The 15606-nt window shown below is 40.2% G+C and overlaps 1 protein-coding gene across 4 annotated transcripts; it reads right to left on the minus strand.

Annotated features, from left to right (window-relative positions):
• Position 1: 1 nt before the first annotated feature.
• Positions 2–14295, minus strand: hif1aa (hypoxia inducible factor 1 subunit alpha a). Of its 4 annotated transcripts, none has more exons than XM_085256539.1 (15): positions 13970–14295; positions 5989–6182; positions 5508–5659; positions 5143–5227; positions 4469–4578; positions 3689–3891; positions 3385–3491; positions 3105–3252; positions 2603–2949; positions 2298–2437; positions 2063–2185; positions 1696–1937; positions 1501–1600; positions 1315–1405; positions 2–1224 (listed from the first exon to the last, which is right to left on the minus strand). In XM_085256539.1, exons 1-15 carry the CDS (start codon positions 13999–14001, stop codon positions 1064–1066), a joined length of 2235 nt encoding a protein of 744 aa, XP_085112665.1. In that variant the 5' UTR covers positions 14002–14295; the 3' UTR covers positions 2–1063. The 4 variants fall into 4 exon arrangements, with proteins under 4 accessions (XP_085112665.1, XP_085112663.1, XP_085112664.1 ...); XM_085256537.1 differs by having other exon boundaries at positions 2298–2506; positions 13970–14294; XM_085256538.1 differs by having other exon boundaries at positions 2298–2506; positions 5989–6179; positions 13970–14293.
• Between the last annotated feature and the right edge of the window lie 1311 nt (positions 14296–15606).

A 15606-nucleotide genomic window follows, 5' to 3' on the forward strand; every position in this document is an offset into this window, starting at 1 on the left:
GTGCACTTTATTAAAGCCATTTAATGTTGTTAGGACAGCAAAAGGAAGCAAGAGAGACCCAACACTATGGCAAGGATGAATGGTATTAAACTGACTACCATTACATGAGCACAGAAGTCACAAATGTTGCCGCTATGATGATGATGATGATAGTAACATATGAAGTCGCACTGATTTAAACTGCTTTGAGTATGTCACACACAGTAAAGACCAAAAAGGAAAAAATTACATGAATTCAATTCATGAATGTTTAAAATGCCAATTCTGCATGAGAAGTAAACGTGAGGAGGTTATTCAGATTTCATTGAGCACTCTGAAGCCATAATGAGCAAAATAAAATTTCCCTGGTATATGTACAGTAACACACACTTACAGTAAAGTAATAAAGTGACATGTACTGGACTGCTACACAATTTCATGTATTAACCTCAAAGACTGATAGCTAATAAATTGAGATAACATTTATTAAACAATATTTTAAACAATATATTCATACTTCTGGACTAAAGACATCTTATTAGGTACGAGTACTACAACATACAAGTATGGGAGGAAAAATACAATTGTTCAAACCCCATTAAAACTACTTTAAAAAGGCTTAATATATATTGCTGGTAATATTTTTTCTTTTTAAGAAAATATAAATTGTGCGACTGAAGCTTACAATACACTGCTGGCAGTGGCGCCAGATTCTGTGGTGACCAGCTGGGAATGGGTCATCCGTCAAGGCGCCGTGTGCTGAGAAACTCCCAGGAAGAGAGGAAAGAAGAAAAAACTAACCAAGAAAGGACAGCTGGACATCACGCGATGCCTGAATCGCTCGCACTTAAACCCAATTGCTGCTATGGTGTTTGTCACGGTGGAATGCTGCAAATATCACAAGATGTGCACAAACAGCAGCCAAACTATAATAAACTCATACAGATACATAAATAAGTGGGGGTGGGAGGTCTTGGAAACGTGTGTTTGTGTTTTGGAGGGGGCGTTGGGGGTTTGGTTGACAATGTGAGGAACAAATTGTAGTGTCCAGTCTAGTCCAGCAGTGAGCAGGCTAAATATTGACTCAGTTGATGTGGTCCAAAGCACGAAGCAGCTCCTCTCCCTGCAGTAAGTACTGACCCTGTAAGGGTGCATTCACCTCGCAGTCGTCACGGGTGAGGAGCGGCAGGCCGAAGGAGGAACTGGTGGCCTCTGAAGTGCTGCCAAGCAGGCGACTCGCCAAATCTAAGATCGGAAAAGATCCAGTTGAATCTTTGATGTTCAATTTCAAGTAACACAGTAACACTACTTACAAAAAAGAACTAGTTTATTCACCTGAAGACAGCAGAACGATGGTCCTGGTTGTACCAGACCCTGAAGGCTTCAGCTTTTTGCCCTTTTCAACCTGCTGCTGGAGCGAAGTTCCCTGAAAAATAAATACATAAATAAATAAATAAATAAAGACGGTCCCACTTCCAGAAGTCAGATTATACCGACTATGCGTATGTGCTGAGGACTAACCTGTTCTATAATCTCTTTTAGGTCACAAATTTTTCTTTTGCGCTGTGCATTCTGAACTGCGAGGGTCCTCAGCGGCATCTCTTTCTCCAAATGTGGGGCTCTGCAGCACACAAAAAGTAGGCCTTAACTAGCCTCTAAAAAAGGCCATAAAAATGTAATTTGGCCAAAAAAATTAAAACGTTTAAGAGATGTTACCCATTTGCCAAGATGGTGGGAGGATGAGGAGCATCTACAGGCTCCACAGGTGGTGCTGGGGAAGCTGTGCGACTGCCTGGCGCACTGAAGGGGGAGCTGGGATAGCTGTGGATTGGAGTACTCTCAAGGGACTTGACTGATCTACAAGACAAAGGCTCTCCTGGGGGCAGGCTGAGCAGCTGGAAATCATCATCCATGGGAATGTATGGAGCTAACATCTCCAGATCAAAGTCCTCCGTTTCCTTATGAGGAAACAAAAAATCAAATGGATAAGAATACAGAAAACTCTGGTGTTTATGTGATTCATGACTAACTTAATTAAAAAAAAAAAAAAAGTAAAAAGTGATGCTTTTTCTAGATTTACTACCTGTGTGTTGAAGGGTGTTTTGGGCTCTGTATCAATAGCAAACAGCTTCTCAACCAAGTCTAGCTTGAAGTCCGAGTTCATCTCTGAATCCATGGGGAAGCAGAAGTCCAGTGGACTGCCGGGCTAAAAAGAAGAGAAGTCAAAGGTCATTTTTTTCCAGTAGATATTACTGAGTGGTTAAAAATATTAACTGTCAATGTCTTATGTTGACAACAAAATAGTAAGTCAGTTTTACCGCTGGGGGCCTGTGGCTGGTTGTGGTAGTAGACTGGGCTGGAGCATAGCTCTCAGACTTTGAATCTTCAGAGTTAGTGCTGGAAACATCCAGAGGCTCACTGGGTGGCAGAGGGGAAAGAGGCAGAACCAGCTTGTCATCTGTGGAGGGAAGCATTACATCGTTGTAGAGAGGGACATCCTTCAGAAGATGGATATCTGATTCTGTACCTGAGGGTAGACAAGGTCAGAATCGTTTCATTTAGCAAGAAATAAACCAAGTTATGCTGTTTAAAGAAGTTTAAGTATGTTTAGTCGGGTACTAACCGGGGCAGCTGAAGTGCAGGGAGACGATCGTGTCTCCGGCAGCTGGTGCCAGCATGGTGAGGGCTTCAGGCTCTCCCTTTAGGTGGTCATACAGGTTAATCGGCAGCTGGGTGACTGCCGAATCAGTAAGGATTTTGAGTATGTTCATCTTTGGGCTTTTCACCACCTCCTCCTCCTTCTGCACTTCCTCCTCCTTCTCCAGTTCAGCCTTCTTTGGCTGGACTGGAGAGAGCTCGACCTGGCTGATCTCGACTACAAGCTGGTCTTCCTCCTGCTGTTCCTCCTTTACCGGCTTCAAATCTGCGGTCTGCTTCACTGACAAGATCAGTTTCTCCTCCTGGATGCCACTACAACAGAGGAAGGACACGATGAAATTATGCTGCTGTAAAATTACTACCAGTGTATCTCAAGTAAAAAGATAATCCTAACCCTTACCTAAGGGTAAGGGTTAGGATTATTGTGTTTCCTCTGAAAGAATGACTTCAGTGAGACTTCAGTGTACCTGAGCACGAAGTTGACACAGACAACACACTGTGGCTGGGAGTTCTTGTTGTTGTAAATGACAGTGGCCTGTGTTTCCACCCACACGAAGCCTCCTTTCTTAGCCAACATTCGGTACTGGCCTGTGCAGACTTGGCCTTTTGCAAACACTAAAAACATCAGGGGGGAAAAGAAAAAAAAAAAGAGGAGAGAAAAAAAATTAAGTTAGGCAAAATTAAACAGCTAACATCTGTTTTAAACTTTTAAATCCAATTATGTTTAACATTTTTGTTTATTCTTACAGTTTTGGTGGGTCTTGGTAAGGTGGTCTGAATCCAGAGCATGGTAGTACTCATACACAGAACGATCCAACAGGTCCTCTGGATCATAACCCATGAGATCAGTGATCCTAGAGAAACAAACAATTTATTTAGATTGAATTCTGTAGTACCTACACTGAGCACTAGATGGCTCTGTGTCACTACACTACAATAGATAGAGCGATGCTGATGAGCGGCAATAGCCAGAACATAGGTTTAAGGAGCTGATTTAGATTTGATCCCTGTATCTTAAGCATATAAGACTTACTCCCACTGGCAAACTAACCTCTCATCACAGTACGTGAACTTCATGTCCATCGTGTGGCGACTGAGGAAGGTCTTGGTGTCCAGAGGGACCTCAATGTTGGAGGGGTGCGGGATTGGATCGCAGATCAAAACCAGGTAGGGCACAGGTGGCTCCTTTTGCCCGTTGGTGCCCTCTTCGTCCGGGCTGTCATAAACGCGCACGTGACCTGTGCAGTGAAGCACCTGCAGGAGGACAACAGTTGTGTGATGATTATGGGATGTACTTTTGTATTTTGTGACCACAACATATTTTTTTTTACTTTCAGTCCTTTGACATAATCTGTAAATGAGAAGCATTGCAAATTTAAGTATGTTCATTTCCTTCACACAGTAACATTGTCTGCCATAACTCAATGTAGTTTGCATCATTCACTTTTATGGATGCAAACTAGTTTTCAAACACACTGATCATAAGCTACGCTGACTTTATTCTCCCTCAGTCATCAGCACCTACAAAAATGACATCACGTGGACAGCTGCTTACTAGTCTTGTTTTCATCACTCCTCCCTGCTCTTTAGCCCACAATAGCTGTCATCACGTGGCTTTATTATTGCCAACAGCACAGTGGTCCAGCTCAAAGGAGGCCAGGCTTTATTAAAATGTTCTGTGAAATGTGATTGACTCAGCCAGCAGCCGTGGTGTTGACAAACCGAGATGAACAACGCACATTGGAAACGGCAACACAAATAAATATATTATCACTTATTACATTACTGCTTCTGATGGCAGGTCTGCGAGTGTGTTCCCACCACAGCCTACCTTCCATGTAGCAGATTTGACGTTGACAGTGCGGCCCCTGCTCGTGAGGGTGCACTTCATCCGCAGAAAGAAGCTACGCTCTGTATTTGGCTCCTTGGATTTCTTGGAGCCTGAAATCACAGAAGCAGGAATAATGGAGCCACAATTACAAAAGGGGGGAAGCTGCTTCTTACATGCTGTTTCAATGGTGACCACTTCCATTTATTACTGCCTCTATTTTAAATCTTCATATTTCAGTGTTGGGCAACTGCCAATTTGCATACAGGAGACACCAGGGTGCAAAAGTGGTTGCTGCAACGCTACCAGCCGTTATAAGTGCACATACCATCAGTGTGCAGTGAGTCCAAATCCAAGCAGTACAGAACCACGTGTGGGTTCCAATTAGACCTACTGTTAACAAATTACCAGTCACACCAATGTTATGAACCACAGGTGTAAGCACAATTTGTGATTCACCACAATCACAAAACTATAAGCTGACATGACCTCATTGACCGTGCTGACCTCGTGACTAGATAGAGGAAATGATCAATTGTTCTCACAGCTTCTTGGTATGAATTTATCGGCTCAGATTGAACTGCGCTTCCTGCTAATTGGTTGACCTGACACAGTGCTGCGCTCGTTTATTTCTCCCTTCCTCTGTGTTGTAGGTTTCATAAAGAGACACTACTCACCGGGTCTGTGGATGAGCATCTCCCTCAGCTCCTCTTGGTCACAGGGATGTGTGAAGTCAAACACACTGTGTCCAGTCAAGTCAAACTGCAGAGTACAGAGAGAGAGAGACAAAAATGCTTAGTAACAGTTAACAAATACAGGATCTAACCTTTTTCTAGAAAGAACCAAATTTCAAATCACTTTAATTCCAAAGACACACAATTCAGATCTGTATTTGCACAAAATTAACTGTAGAAAATACTGTACTATATTATACAGTCAACGCAAAAACTCCTCCGCCCTGAATTTTGCACTTTTGTCTCCTCCGATCAATCTCTTGCTCTGTGCTTCTCCCTTCTGACACAGCAGGTCAAATCAAACCAACCTGTGCAAGCCCGAGGCACTTGCTGACATTCTCGGAGAGATAGATCATATCTCCATCCTCGGACAGCACCATCAGAAAGCCCTCCAGAGCTTTTAGGTAGGAGCTGTTTAGCTGAATATCAAGCTCTGCATCTTCCTCTGTTGTTGGCTCATCTAGAGGAGAAAACAGAAGGAGGAGAGGAGGGAGAATTTGAGGTAGAGGGAGGCAGGGGGGGAAAAGCAAAGGAAAAGGAGATCAGGTAAATGACATGGAAATATCCTATTATTATTATTATATCACAACACGTTGTTGGCAGAGTTTATTATAAACAATTCAAATTTACACTACGGACCTGTAACTGAAACCTTATGGGGCTACATGACATAAACAACAATGGCTGCACAATTCAATAATCAGAAGAGTGTAAAGAAACACAACTGTGCACCAAGCTGAACTTCTCATTATTAGGTGGAATAGCATACAGATATATACAGATACCTACCAGTGGAAAGCAGTTTTCTCATGCGCAGGTAACTGATGGCGAGTCTCATGATTGAGGCCTTGTCCAGGCTGGAGCTGACACTGTGGGGCAGGGGCAGCTGCTGGGCCAGCTCGTAAAACACCTCTGACTCCTTCCCACGCCGACATCGTGCTGCATCCCTTGATTTCTCCTTCCTGCGCTCTGAGCTCGCTCTGCTGGACAAAGGTAGTGGATCAGCCACAGCTCTGACACATACCGGGTTTGTTATGCACACTGCTAGACCTGACATCCCTCCTTTCTACAGCCTACAGTGTCTAGAGAATGCTGCGGCAGCTGGAGTCTGCAACAAGCAACCTCACGGCCAAGCCACCGTCTAGACCCCCGTCAGACTCATTTACATGCATAGCTATCTGCAAGCATCTTATTGGCTGTTGACCAAAAGAAACTGAGTCCTCCCACTCAAAGTGATTGGCTAGGAGGATAGTCATAGATTCTCCTGTCTCTTGGTGCACGGCCAAGCTACAGTGCAACATCAATCATCATGATGTTTACAAGCCTGGTTCAACCAATCTATGGGGACGAGAGATGACAATACCTGCACCAACACAGGGTAAACACACAAGCACACTAACACAGTGACACACTGCGAGTGACCTTCACCTACCAGGACTAACAAATGATCACAGTTTCTTTCATTTATGTTAGTGGCTCATGACTGCTTCTGCTGACCATAGCTCCAGTTTCGATCTTACATTTAATCCAGGCAGTGATCGAAGGTCTGCCTAATGGACTCTCAGAGGACTGTAAAGAAGAAAAAAAAAAAATCACAGGAGCTGACGGTACTTTAAAACACCCAAAATCTTTAAAGTGATAAAAATAGATAGCTACTATATATATATATAAAAAAAAATTAAAAAAAATCATGCTCTTGTTTTTATATTCAGCTGGACAGAAAAACATTCAACAAGGCACTGATTTGGTGTTTTATTTGCACTGTTGTGCAATACAGATTCTTTTATGACCACAAACATAAATACACTGGAAAATCATCATCCTAATTGTCAACCACACTGCTCTACTTCAACCCAAATGCATTTAGCTGACACTGGACCAGCATGACAAGGAAATGTCATGGATGGAATGGATGGACGCTCAAAAGCCCTTGGCTATGAAACACACACCTAATTGAAATTGATCTGTTACGCACTTGCAGCGCTGACCAAGGCCATGCTGTTATTTGAGGCTCTCCAACAAGAAAAGGGGCCGGCTAACTAAAATTAGCTTACTGTATATCAAATCACCTGGCAGGGTGTCAGGATGCATTTTTTCCATCAACTATATAATATGTGCAAACTCCTGTGCAACGTAATTAGTCCTTTGGGGCAGAAGGATTTGCACAAGTCTAGGCAAAGCATTTGTCCCCCAGGAAGTCGCAAACATGGTGCTGAGAGCAAAAAAAGCAGTCTGTAAACATGTGAGGCATCTCCCAACAAAGCTGCACAAACAAAAATCTAAACATGAATGCAGTGACCACTTTTCAACCCAGGGAAAAAAGAGAGAGAGAAAGAGCAAAATCATACTGGATAACAGCCAATCCACACATGTACACGATCTCTTTCCTTCTTACTCCACTCCTCAACCGTCAAACCATGCATGTAGATATAAACTGGAGAATCTTGAATTCTACAGTGAGGAAGCCAGCACCTCTTTAATGTTGGGGGAATGTCAACCCATACCTTCATCATCTGGTAAAACATTTCTATCCTGGAGTAAGTTCGGGATACAATACCCACATGCACAGGGCATGAAGGTCACTGAGTGGTTTGATGACTATGGAAATGATGTGAGTCATATGCTGTGGTCACAGTAACAAATTAAACACTTATGGGAGATTTGGGTCCGGATTGTAAGAGGGCTCCATCTTCTTCACCCAAACACCAAATAAGGGAATATCTTCTGGAAGAATGGTTTCATCCAGAGTTTCTGAGAATTGACTAAATCAGTGCAAAAACATTGCAGCCCACAAACCTTAGTAACACACTTCCTTGTATTATTTTTCCACTTGTCGCCCCTTTTTAACTGTAGAAATTGAAAAAGCATATGATGAAGTAGGGCTGATTGAGTATGACAAAGGTCACAATAAAGATAATTTTGGCTAATATTGATGACAAAAATATTTAAGGTTTCTGAAAGCTCATGCATTTGTTGTTCGTCAAAGTTCTTGAAACCAAAATCTTTCAAGAAAAACAAAAAAAACTTTTACTAGATTTTGATAATCAAAGTCTGTCTTACACATCTTTACATTAAATGTACTTTTTCTCAGTTTCTTTCTTTCTTGCCAACCAAGAAATCCGAACTCAATTTGCAACTCAAGCCAAAACCCAGAGCACATTCAGGACTTTAGTGAGCAAGTTAATCATCTTCCAAATGAAGTGTGCAGGTAGCCACAGTTATGCTAATGCAAACTGAGCAAAGTGGACAAGCAAAGAAAGAGAGAGCGGTTCTGTTAAAAACAGCCAGAGTTGGGACAAGATAAGGCTAACTATATTTACTGAGGAGACTCCATCTGTTGCATCACTGCAAAGCAGAGGGACATTTGACGCTGAGCATTTTCCATTTACCTCACTATACACCAGCATAGCAAGGTGTATAGCTCGCTATGCTGGACCATCATAAATGTTGACAAAAACAGCAGCAAAACAATCAAAACAGAAATGAGGAAAAAGATTAGACGAGACTAAAACTAACGCACATTATCATCAAAATACTTTGAATAAAACTAAAACAATATCAAGTGACAAACTGAGACTTTTGGTTGTGTATTAACCAAGAGGAAACCTCTTGAAGATTGTTTTTATATGTAATGTAAACAGATTTCAAGCCAAGCAGCAGTTACACCCATACATGCATGCAGATTCACCGTTACTATTGTCAATACCATGGACAAATATTTACAACACCCTCTGTAAACTCTGTTGGACACAGCCAGGATATCTGGTCAAAATAAGAGCAGTTCTGTCTGTATGTATCACACAATCATCTCCAGCCTACTCAATTAATTAGGTCAATTTATCATTACAAACTAAAGGATCACAAATGGTTAATATAGCTTTATACACAGGACACACACTGAGAAACTTCTCTTGCTGAGCAGCTCATCATGACTGAACCATTAGCCTGCCATACGCATTTTCTTTTGTAGTTGTATCAGGTCCTCATGCAAATCCTGCCCAAATCAAGCAGACAAGTAATACTGCACCAGAATACAACCCTACTGAATAAAGAGCCATTACAAAGGTTATTTATCTCATTTACCTAAGGCTTCATTGAACAGAACAGTACTGTGTACCTCTTATGAAACCTTTAAAAGCACCACTGATAAGGATACAGTAGAGAAGTAGTAAATTTATAGGTCATAAACAACAGCAGACAGTTTCTAAAGTTTCCCATTTGGACAATAGTCAAACACCACCTTCACTTTTGTGCTTTTCTAATTCAGTTGTGACACTAAATTCCAAAAATCTAAAACTGCTACTATTTCATAACCGCCTCCACCATTTCCAAGCTTGAAATCAGCTTCCCTAGGAACACCCAGTTCACTTGATGTTAAAACTAAGGCCACCAGAGAGGCCATCATTATGCAACAGGATTAAAGCACGTGGTCATGTCTGCCCAGCTGCCCTCTACTTGCCCTACAGCAGTCACATTTTGTAGTATTGCTCACTTTAGACTTGTTTGTGAATTGGCGCTATTACATAAACAAAATGTATTTGGCTTGTAGCCAAGTGGAGTAGAGATTAATAGAAAAACAAAACACTCCACAATAAAATTCAGTGTGAACAACGTTAGCAGTTCCCTATGAAACTTGTTACTAGAGGCTGTCCCAATTATTATTATTATTTTTTTAAAAAGACAAACACTCCGTCCTGTTCAGTGTGACACCAAACTATTATATAACCAGCTCTGGAGAAACAACACTGCCCAATGTAGGGAGAAAATCAGAGCAGGGCTCAAAATAACTCATTTAAAAGTCAAATTAATCACTTGCATTATAGCTACATGAAGTAATATTTTTGTAAATAGCAAACATACACAAACTCCTGTGTGTTTAGTGTGACATTTTAGCACATCGTATTGGTTTTTAAATATTTTGCACACAGCAGTGGATCAGAAAAGTGAAATTCTGTCCAATAAAGAGCCATCTAAATAAAACAAACAAACATTAAACTGAATGAACATTTGTGGTGACTGTAATAATACACAGACACTTTATTGGACACACCTTGCTTGTACTGGGTTGGACCCCTTTTTGCTTTAAAAACTGCTTTAATTCTTTGTGGCACAGATTCAACAAGATGCTGCAAATTTGTTTGCTGCCTATTATGCAAATCCTCCCAATCCACCACATCCCAGAGGTGCTCTACTGGACTGAGATCTTGTGACTGCGGAGGTCATCAGAGTACAGTGGGTACAGTTTGACATGACTTGAGCTCTGTCAAATAGCGCATATTCCTGCAAGGTGCAGTCACCAGAAGATAGATACACTGTCGTTATAAAGAGATGGACAGGGTCAAGAACAATACTCAGGTAAGCTTTGGTGTTTAAACAATGCTCAGGGAAGCCACTAAGGGGTATAAGATGTGTCAAGAAAATGTTACCCGCATTATTACAACAGCAGCATGAACTGGTGCTACAATGCAGGATGGATCCATGCTTTCATACTGCTTACACCAAATTCTATTGTCCAATTTTTATGAGCCCATGTGAACTATAGCCTCAGTTTCCTGTTCTTATTTGGCGGGAGTGATGCCAGGTTTACAAAGACAAAAAAAAAAAAAGAAGAAGAGTAATTTCACCTCAAGTTAAAATAATTTCAACAAGCCATAGTTACTACAGCTGATTACATTTATTCCATGAACACCCACTGACTCAACTGCAGCTTTGATAACAAGAGCAACTCAGCAGGACTTCTGGGTGTTCTAGTCTGACTGACTCACCAGAAGTGGACGTTACAAATCAACTTCCTCTGGCTTCCCGTGTCTTTGTTGACCATGCTTTGATTTTAAAACGTGATCAAAGGGGGGGAAAAACAACTTGGAATCACAACATGAAATGATAAGTTTAAAAAAATGGGCCTTTCATAAATCTAGTAGGCTCTTACAGCTTTGACTACAAATATTGTTTAATGTGGAATTATCACAATTTAGCTTATATGCTCCTTCTCACATGGCAAAGATCACTGACTTTACTGTTTGTTCGTGTGCGACATGTTGCCCTTCACACTACAAAAGTACAATTACTTTACAGCAAACCATAAAGATATTTGTGACCTAAAGTTTCCAAAATATAAAAGTGGAATATAATATGGACCAAGTTTCATTGTTTATACAACAGTTCACAACACAACTCCAGCAGGGCCTTTCCACTACTTTTCTGTAAAGTGCTTTTTTTGCTTTAAGAAAATCAGTCATCACAATTAAAGCTTTGAAGGTCTAAAGTGAATGTTTATTCAGCACACATTTTTAACTTATCTGGAAAAACAAAAAAATCCATAAAAAACAAAAACAAACATACCCCCTATGCTTCATATTATCAAGTAACCCAATTTCTTTTTCAAGTTCAGACTAGCCTGCTACTTGAATCCCTCAAGGGAACCAGGAAATTACAAGCTAGCGAATTGCTACACACACACACACACACACGGCCACTCCTATTGACGTCAAGCCCTAGTGATTAAGAGATGAGACAGAAGTAATACTACAAAGGCACCTCACAGACACCAGCCAGATCTGCATCAAACCAGACTGCACACTGGAATTTTTTTCCAACACATTTTAATCTACATGTCAACCTTTCACCTAAACTCCAAATTAGGTGACAATAAGCAAAGCCCCTGAATGCAATCTACATTAAAATATGGTGACTGCCTGGAAATGGAGTATTCATTTGTTAAAAATATCTACAGGGTGACCAGCATCACAGTTACCTTCCTTATGTAACTATGGAGGTAACAGACACACACACAACAGTCATGATAAGATCTTAACAACAGCCCGGTGCGCTTTTTAGGATGTTCCATGAAACCAGTTTGCACCCATGTTGAGTTGCCAATGTTTCAAAAAATGTTGTTCTGACAATTGTTTCACCAAACGTTTTTAGAGATCCACCCACCATATTTTGCATCATTACAAATAACATTTTTTCCTTAAAGACAACTGTTTGCATATACACACACAGCAAGCTTTTCTGAAAACAGTGTTATTCTTACTATTTTGCCATCAGCCTACATGCAGGTTGTTTTCTCTTTCATGACTTTCACCATCTTATGACCACCTTTTTTGGGGTTTTTAATCTCAGGATTCACTCTGTTCATCAGACTATTTTTTGGTCTTGTGACTGCTTATAACCATCTTTTATCCTCTTGTTTGTTTTGTAGTCTAATCTAAGATTTATACACAGAAGCATAATCTCATCACCTGTCTGCCTATTTTAGAACATCTAAGAATGACAGAAAGGCCTGGATGAGTAATCTGCTTGCTGCAGAGTTATCCTCTTCTACAGTCAATACTAATAACCACTTTTTCACTCAAGCACTTCAATAAAACTCATGAAAATCTGCTACATATTGCAGTCGATGCAGACTGTCTGGCTGGATTAAGAGTTTACAAATAATCCCTGTGCAGTTGAGTTGTATTACAGTCCTACACATTTTATTTGTTGTGGGAAAGTAATGGTTGCAGTGGCTAGATGTTAAGGATTTCCTACATTTAAAAATAAAGGCTCTGGCCACCAGACCTGTAATAGAAATATGTTAACCACTTTTAAGTAAGGTTTACTTATAAATAATGCCAACCTTAAATATTAGGTGTTATTAGCTTTTTTGTTTGACTGATTGTTTTTTTTTTTTGTATGCACTGTAAGGTGACATAGACTGTTTAATAATGTGCTTCTCACCGAGAAAGGCCCGTTTGGGGCCTGGAAAATCTTCTTTTTCCATCACACACCTTTGGGCTCTGATAACTTATAATAGCCATACTTATTTGTTTTTGTTGTTTTGTTTTGTTTGTTTTACCTAACCATTAATGAATTAGTTATTTTTTAAGATACAACTCAACTTATTTATGTCAAAAATGGTTTATCAACTTTCTCTTGTTCTACCACACAGACCTCCAAATGAAGCCTTCAATTGGGCTTCTGTATAAATAAAAGTTACTAGCCACTAACATGATATTATGGCACTCTGATGATTATTAAAGTTGATCACTCTGGTGGTGGGATTTTGTGCAATTGATATTGCTCAGTATTGAGGGGGTACAGTATATTCTATAAGGCCTTCCAAAACAAGATAATTATGCCCACTTCTGGTTTTATAGTTAAGCACAAATTAATACGCGGAAATCTCAAACCAAGGCCTGCTCCCCCCCCCCCAAAAAAGCCTCAACGTTTCAGCAGAAACCGCACACCACACTGATCACATGAGCGCTGGCAGCCTTTCACTGAAGTGTCAAGGTTGGCACCTAAAGTCCAAACAGTACACCACCAGTGATACACTATTAATAAGCTATACAATAAGCAAAGTGTCACACTCAAAATAAATGTAAATAACGCTGATGTTGCATGCAGGAAGTCTTAGCAATGGTCACAAACAAAAACGTTGCTGGCTAAGTAGCACTTATTTAACGCAGATTTAATCTAAGTAAAAAAAGAAGAAGTCTAGATTGATGTAAAGGGTAGTGACCAGTTGATGCTGTTTACCTGTTAACTCGACATTTTTGATAGTTTTTATCACGTTGACCTACATTTGTAGGCTAGCTGCGTTAGCCATTGCTAACAGCGCCGCTAGCCGACACATTTTGACGAAACACACCGAACTAGCCTCTAACCTTGAAAAAAGGCCACAGTGTCGCAGGTCTCACAATAACCAAACGTTAAATAGAGACACATTTTCCAGTTATGCTTAAAAACTGGGCACATACGTAGCATTAGCCGGCACTGCTCTTACCTCTTCTTTTCGGGTACAGTTCCTGTGTCCATTTCAGGACGAAAAGACCTGTGTGGAGTCTCTCTATCGGTATAGAGCTGTGTTCGGGCCCGTCAAGAAATGAACCAAAATCCCACGATTTTCTACCGATATCAGTCCGTAAATCCTTAAGTGGATTGCATAAGAGTCCTCTCTTTGTGGATTTAGTTTAACAAATCAAACTCTCGACCGCTAAAAACAGATCCTCCGTCGACTTTCCTTCAGAAATATTGCCACGCTGGAGAGACGTTCAATTGCCGAGACAATGTTGCTTCAGAGTAAAAGTGTTCACTCCTCCTCCGTTCCGCGGACGCGCAGTCACACGCTTCTTTTCTTTTTTTTTGCATCGAGGACGCGCACAGGAAATCCGAGCGTCCCACCGACAAACGACAGATTGCTGTAATTTTCAAGAAGATCCTACAACAGCGAGACATACAGCGACTGTTAATAGCTAAATATCACTCTGAGGTAAATAAACACATGTAATAAAATAAAAAAAAAGCACTGTTTTAAATAGTGTTAAATGTAGAGCTGTTCATAAACAGTCACAGTGAGTTATACCACAAATAGTGTCACAGCACTGTATTTAAGCCTAAACAATAATATCATTATGCACCAGTATTTTTATATGCAGTTACAATTCATTACAGGCTTTTTAGCACCCAACAAAGGACTGACATTAACAAAACTCCTCAGTGTTGTAACATTTTGTTTGTTTGTTTTATAATATTCGAGTTTCTTTGTTCAAACAAACAAAAAGATCAGAATCACTGCTTTATTGTGCGTTGATGGTAAGTTTACTGTTGTGTCGCCCCTTGAGTCTGAGCCAGGAAAAATTCTGAAATGTTATTAGACTTTAGAAGTTAAAAAGTTCAAGGGCAGATGAGGATTTCTTTGGTCCTGGAGGCGGGCTTGGTAAATTTCCTCCACTGCTCTGGATATTTCTGTCCAATCAGACTTCCTTCACCTCCTCCTTCACCCTGTGGAATTCATTTTACAATGAAATCTGTGATTCAGTTTTACTTTGGAAATGAAAAATAATAGTAAAAGAAAAGCAAAAAGGAGGAAACTGTGTATGAAAAAACGTTTTGGTTAACTGTAAATAACTGGACTGAAAAATAACTAAAGTAATATTATGTACTTAGAAGAGCTAATTATGACAACATAATAATGGACACCAAATGTCTTTCACTTTAGTCTTTTCACATTGCTACAACACTGTATGTACCAATAAAATACAAATATATTTACTAAGTCTGTATTTTTTACTTTATGGCTTGTTAGTTACCTCCACAATGTGTTATAATCCTTTTAGTATAGTGTAAAAGCCTCATGTCTTTATATTTTGTTTCCAAGGAGACCGACTTTCTTGTAAATTTTAATGTGGTCTTGAGCAATAGCTCTCCAGGCTTTGTGAAGGTCTTTCCAAGGTTTTCCTTGGACATTGGCTGCTTTTTTTTACTCACTGACAATCCAATTGTTATACCTGACCATTTTCAAATTGTTTTCAAATTTCAAATTTTTATATTGTTTTGTTACTATCAGCCTGTAAGAAAAACATGTTTTTTTAGTTATTTTTAAAGATTCATCTGTTAAAAATGCCAAAGATAACACAGTTT

This window comes from Mchenga conophoros, linkage group LG19 (assembly GCF_057382185.1).
Source record: "Mchenga conophoros isolate Kocher_MC1m ecotype Shallow Benthic linkage group LG19, M_conophoros_male_GT1.1, whole genome shotgun sequence".
NCBI lineage: Eukaryota > Metazoa > Chordata > Actinopteri > Cichliformes > Cichlidae > Mchenga > Mchenga conophoros.

Excerpts from the sequence above, each read along its gene's own strand:
- hif1aa (XM_085256537.1), bottom strand. The coding sequence starts at position 14,001 with ATGGACACAGGAACTGTACCCGAAAAGAAGAG. Across the intron at positions 3,892-4,468 it reads TCAAATCTGCTACATGGAAG|GTGCTTCACTGCACAGGTCA; the intron begins GTAGGCTGTGGT and ends GTCCTCCTGCAG. Across the intron at positions 1,938-2,062 it reads AAACACCCTTCAACACACAG|GAAACGGAGGACTTTGATCT; the intron begins GTAGTAAATCTA and ends TTTCCTCATAAG.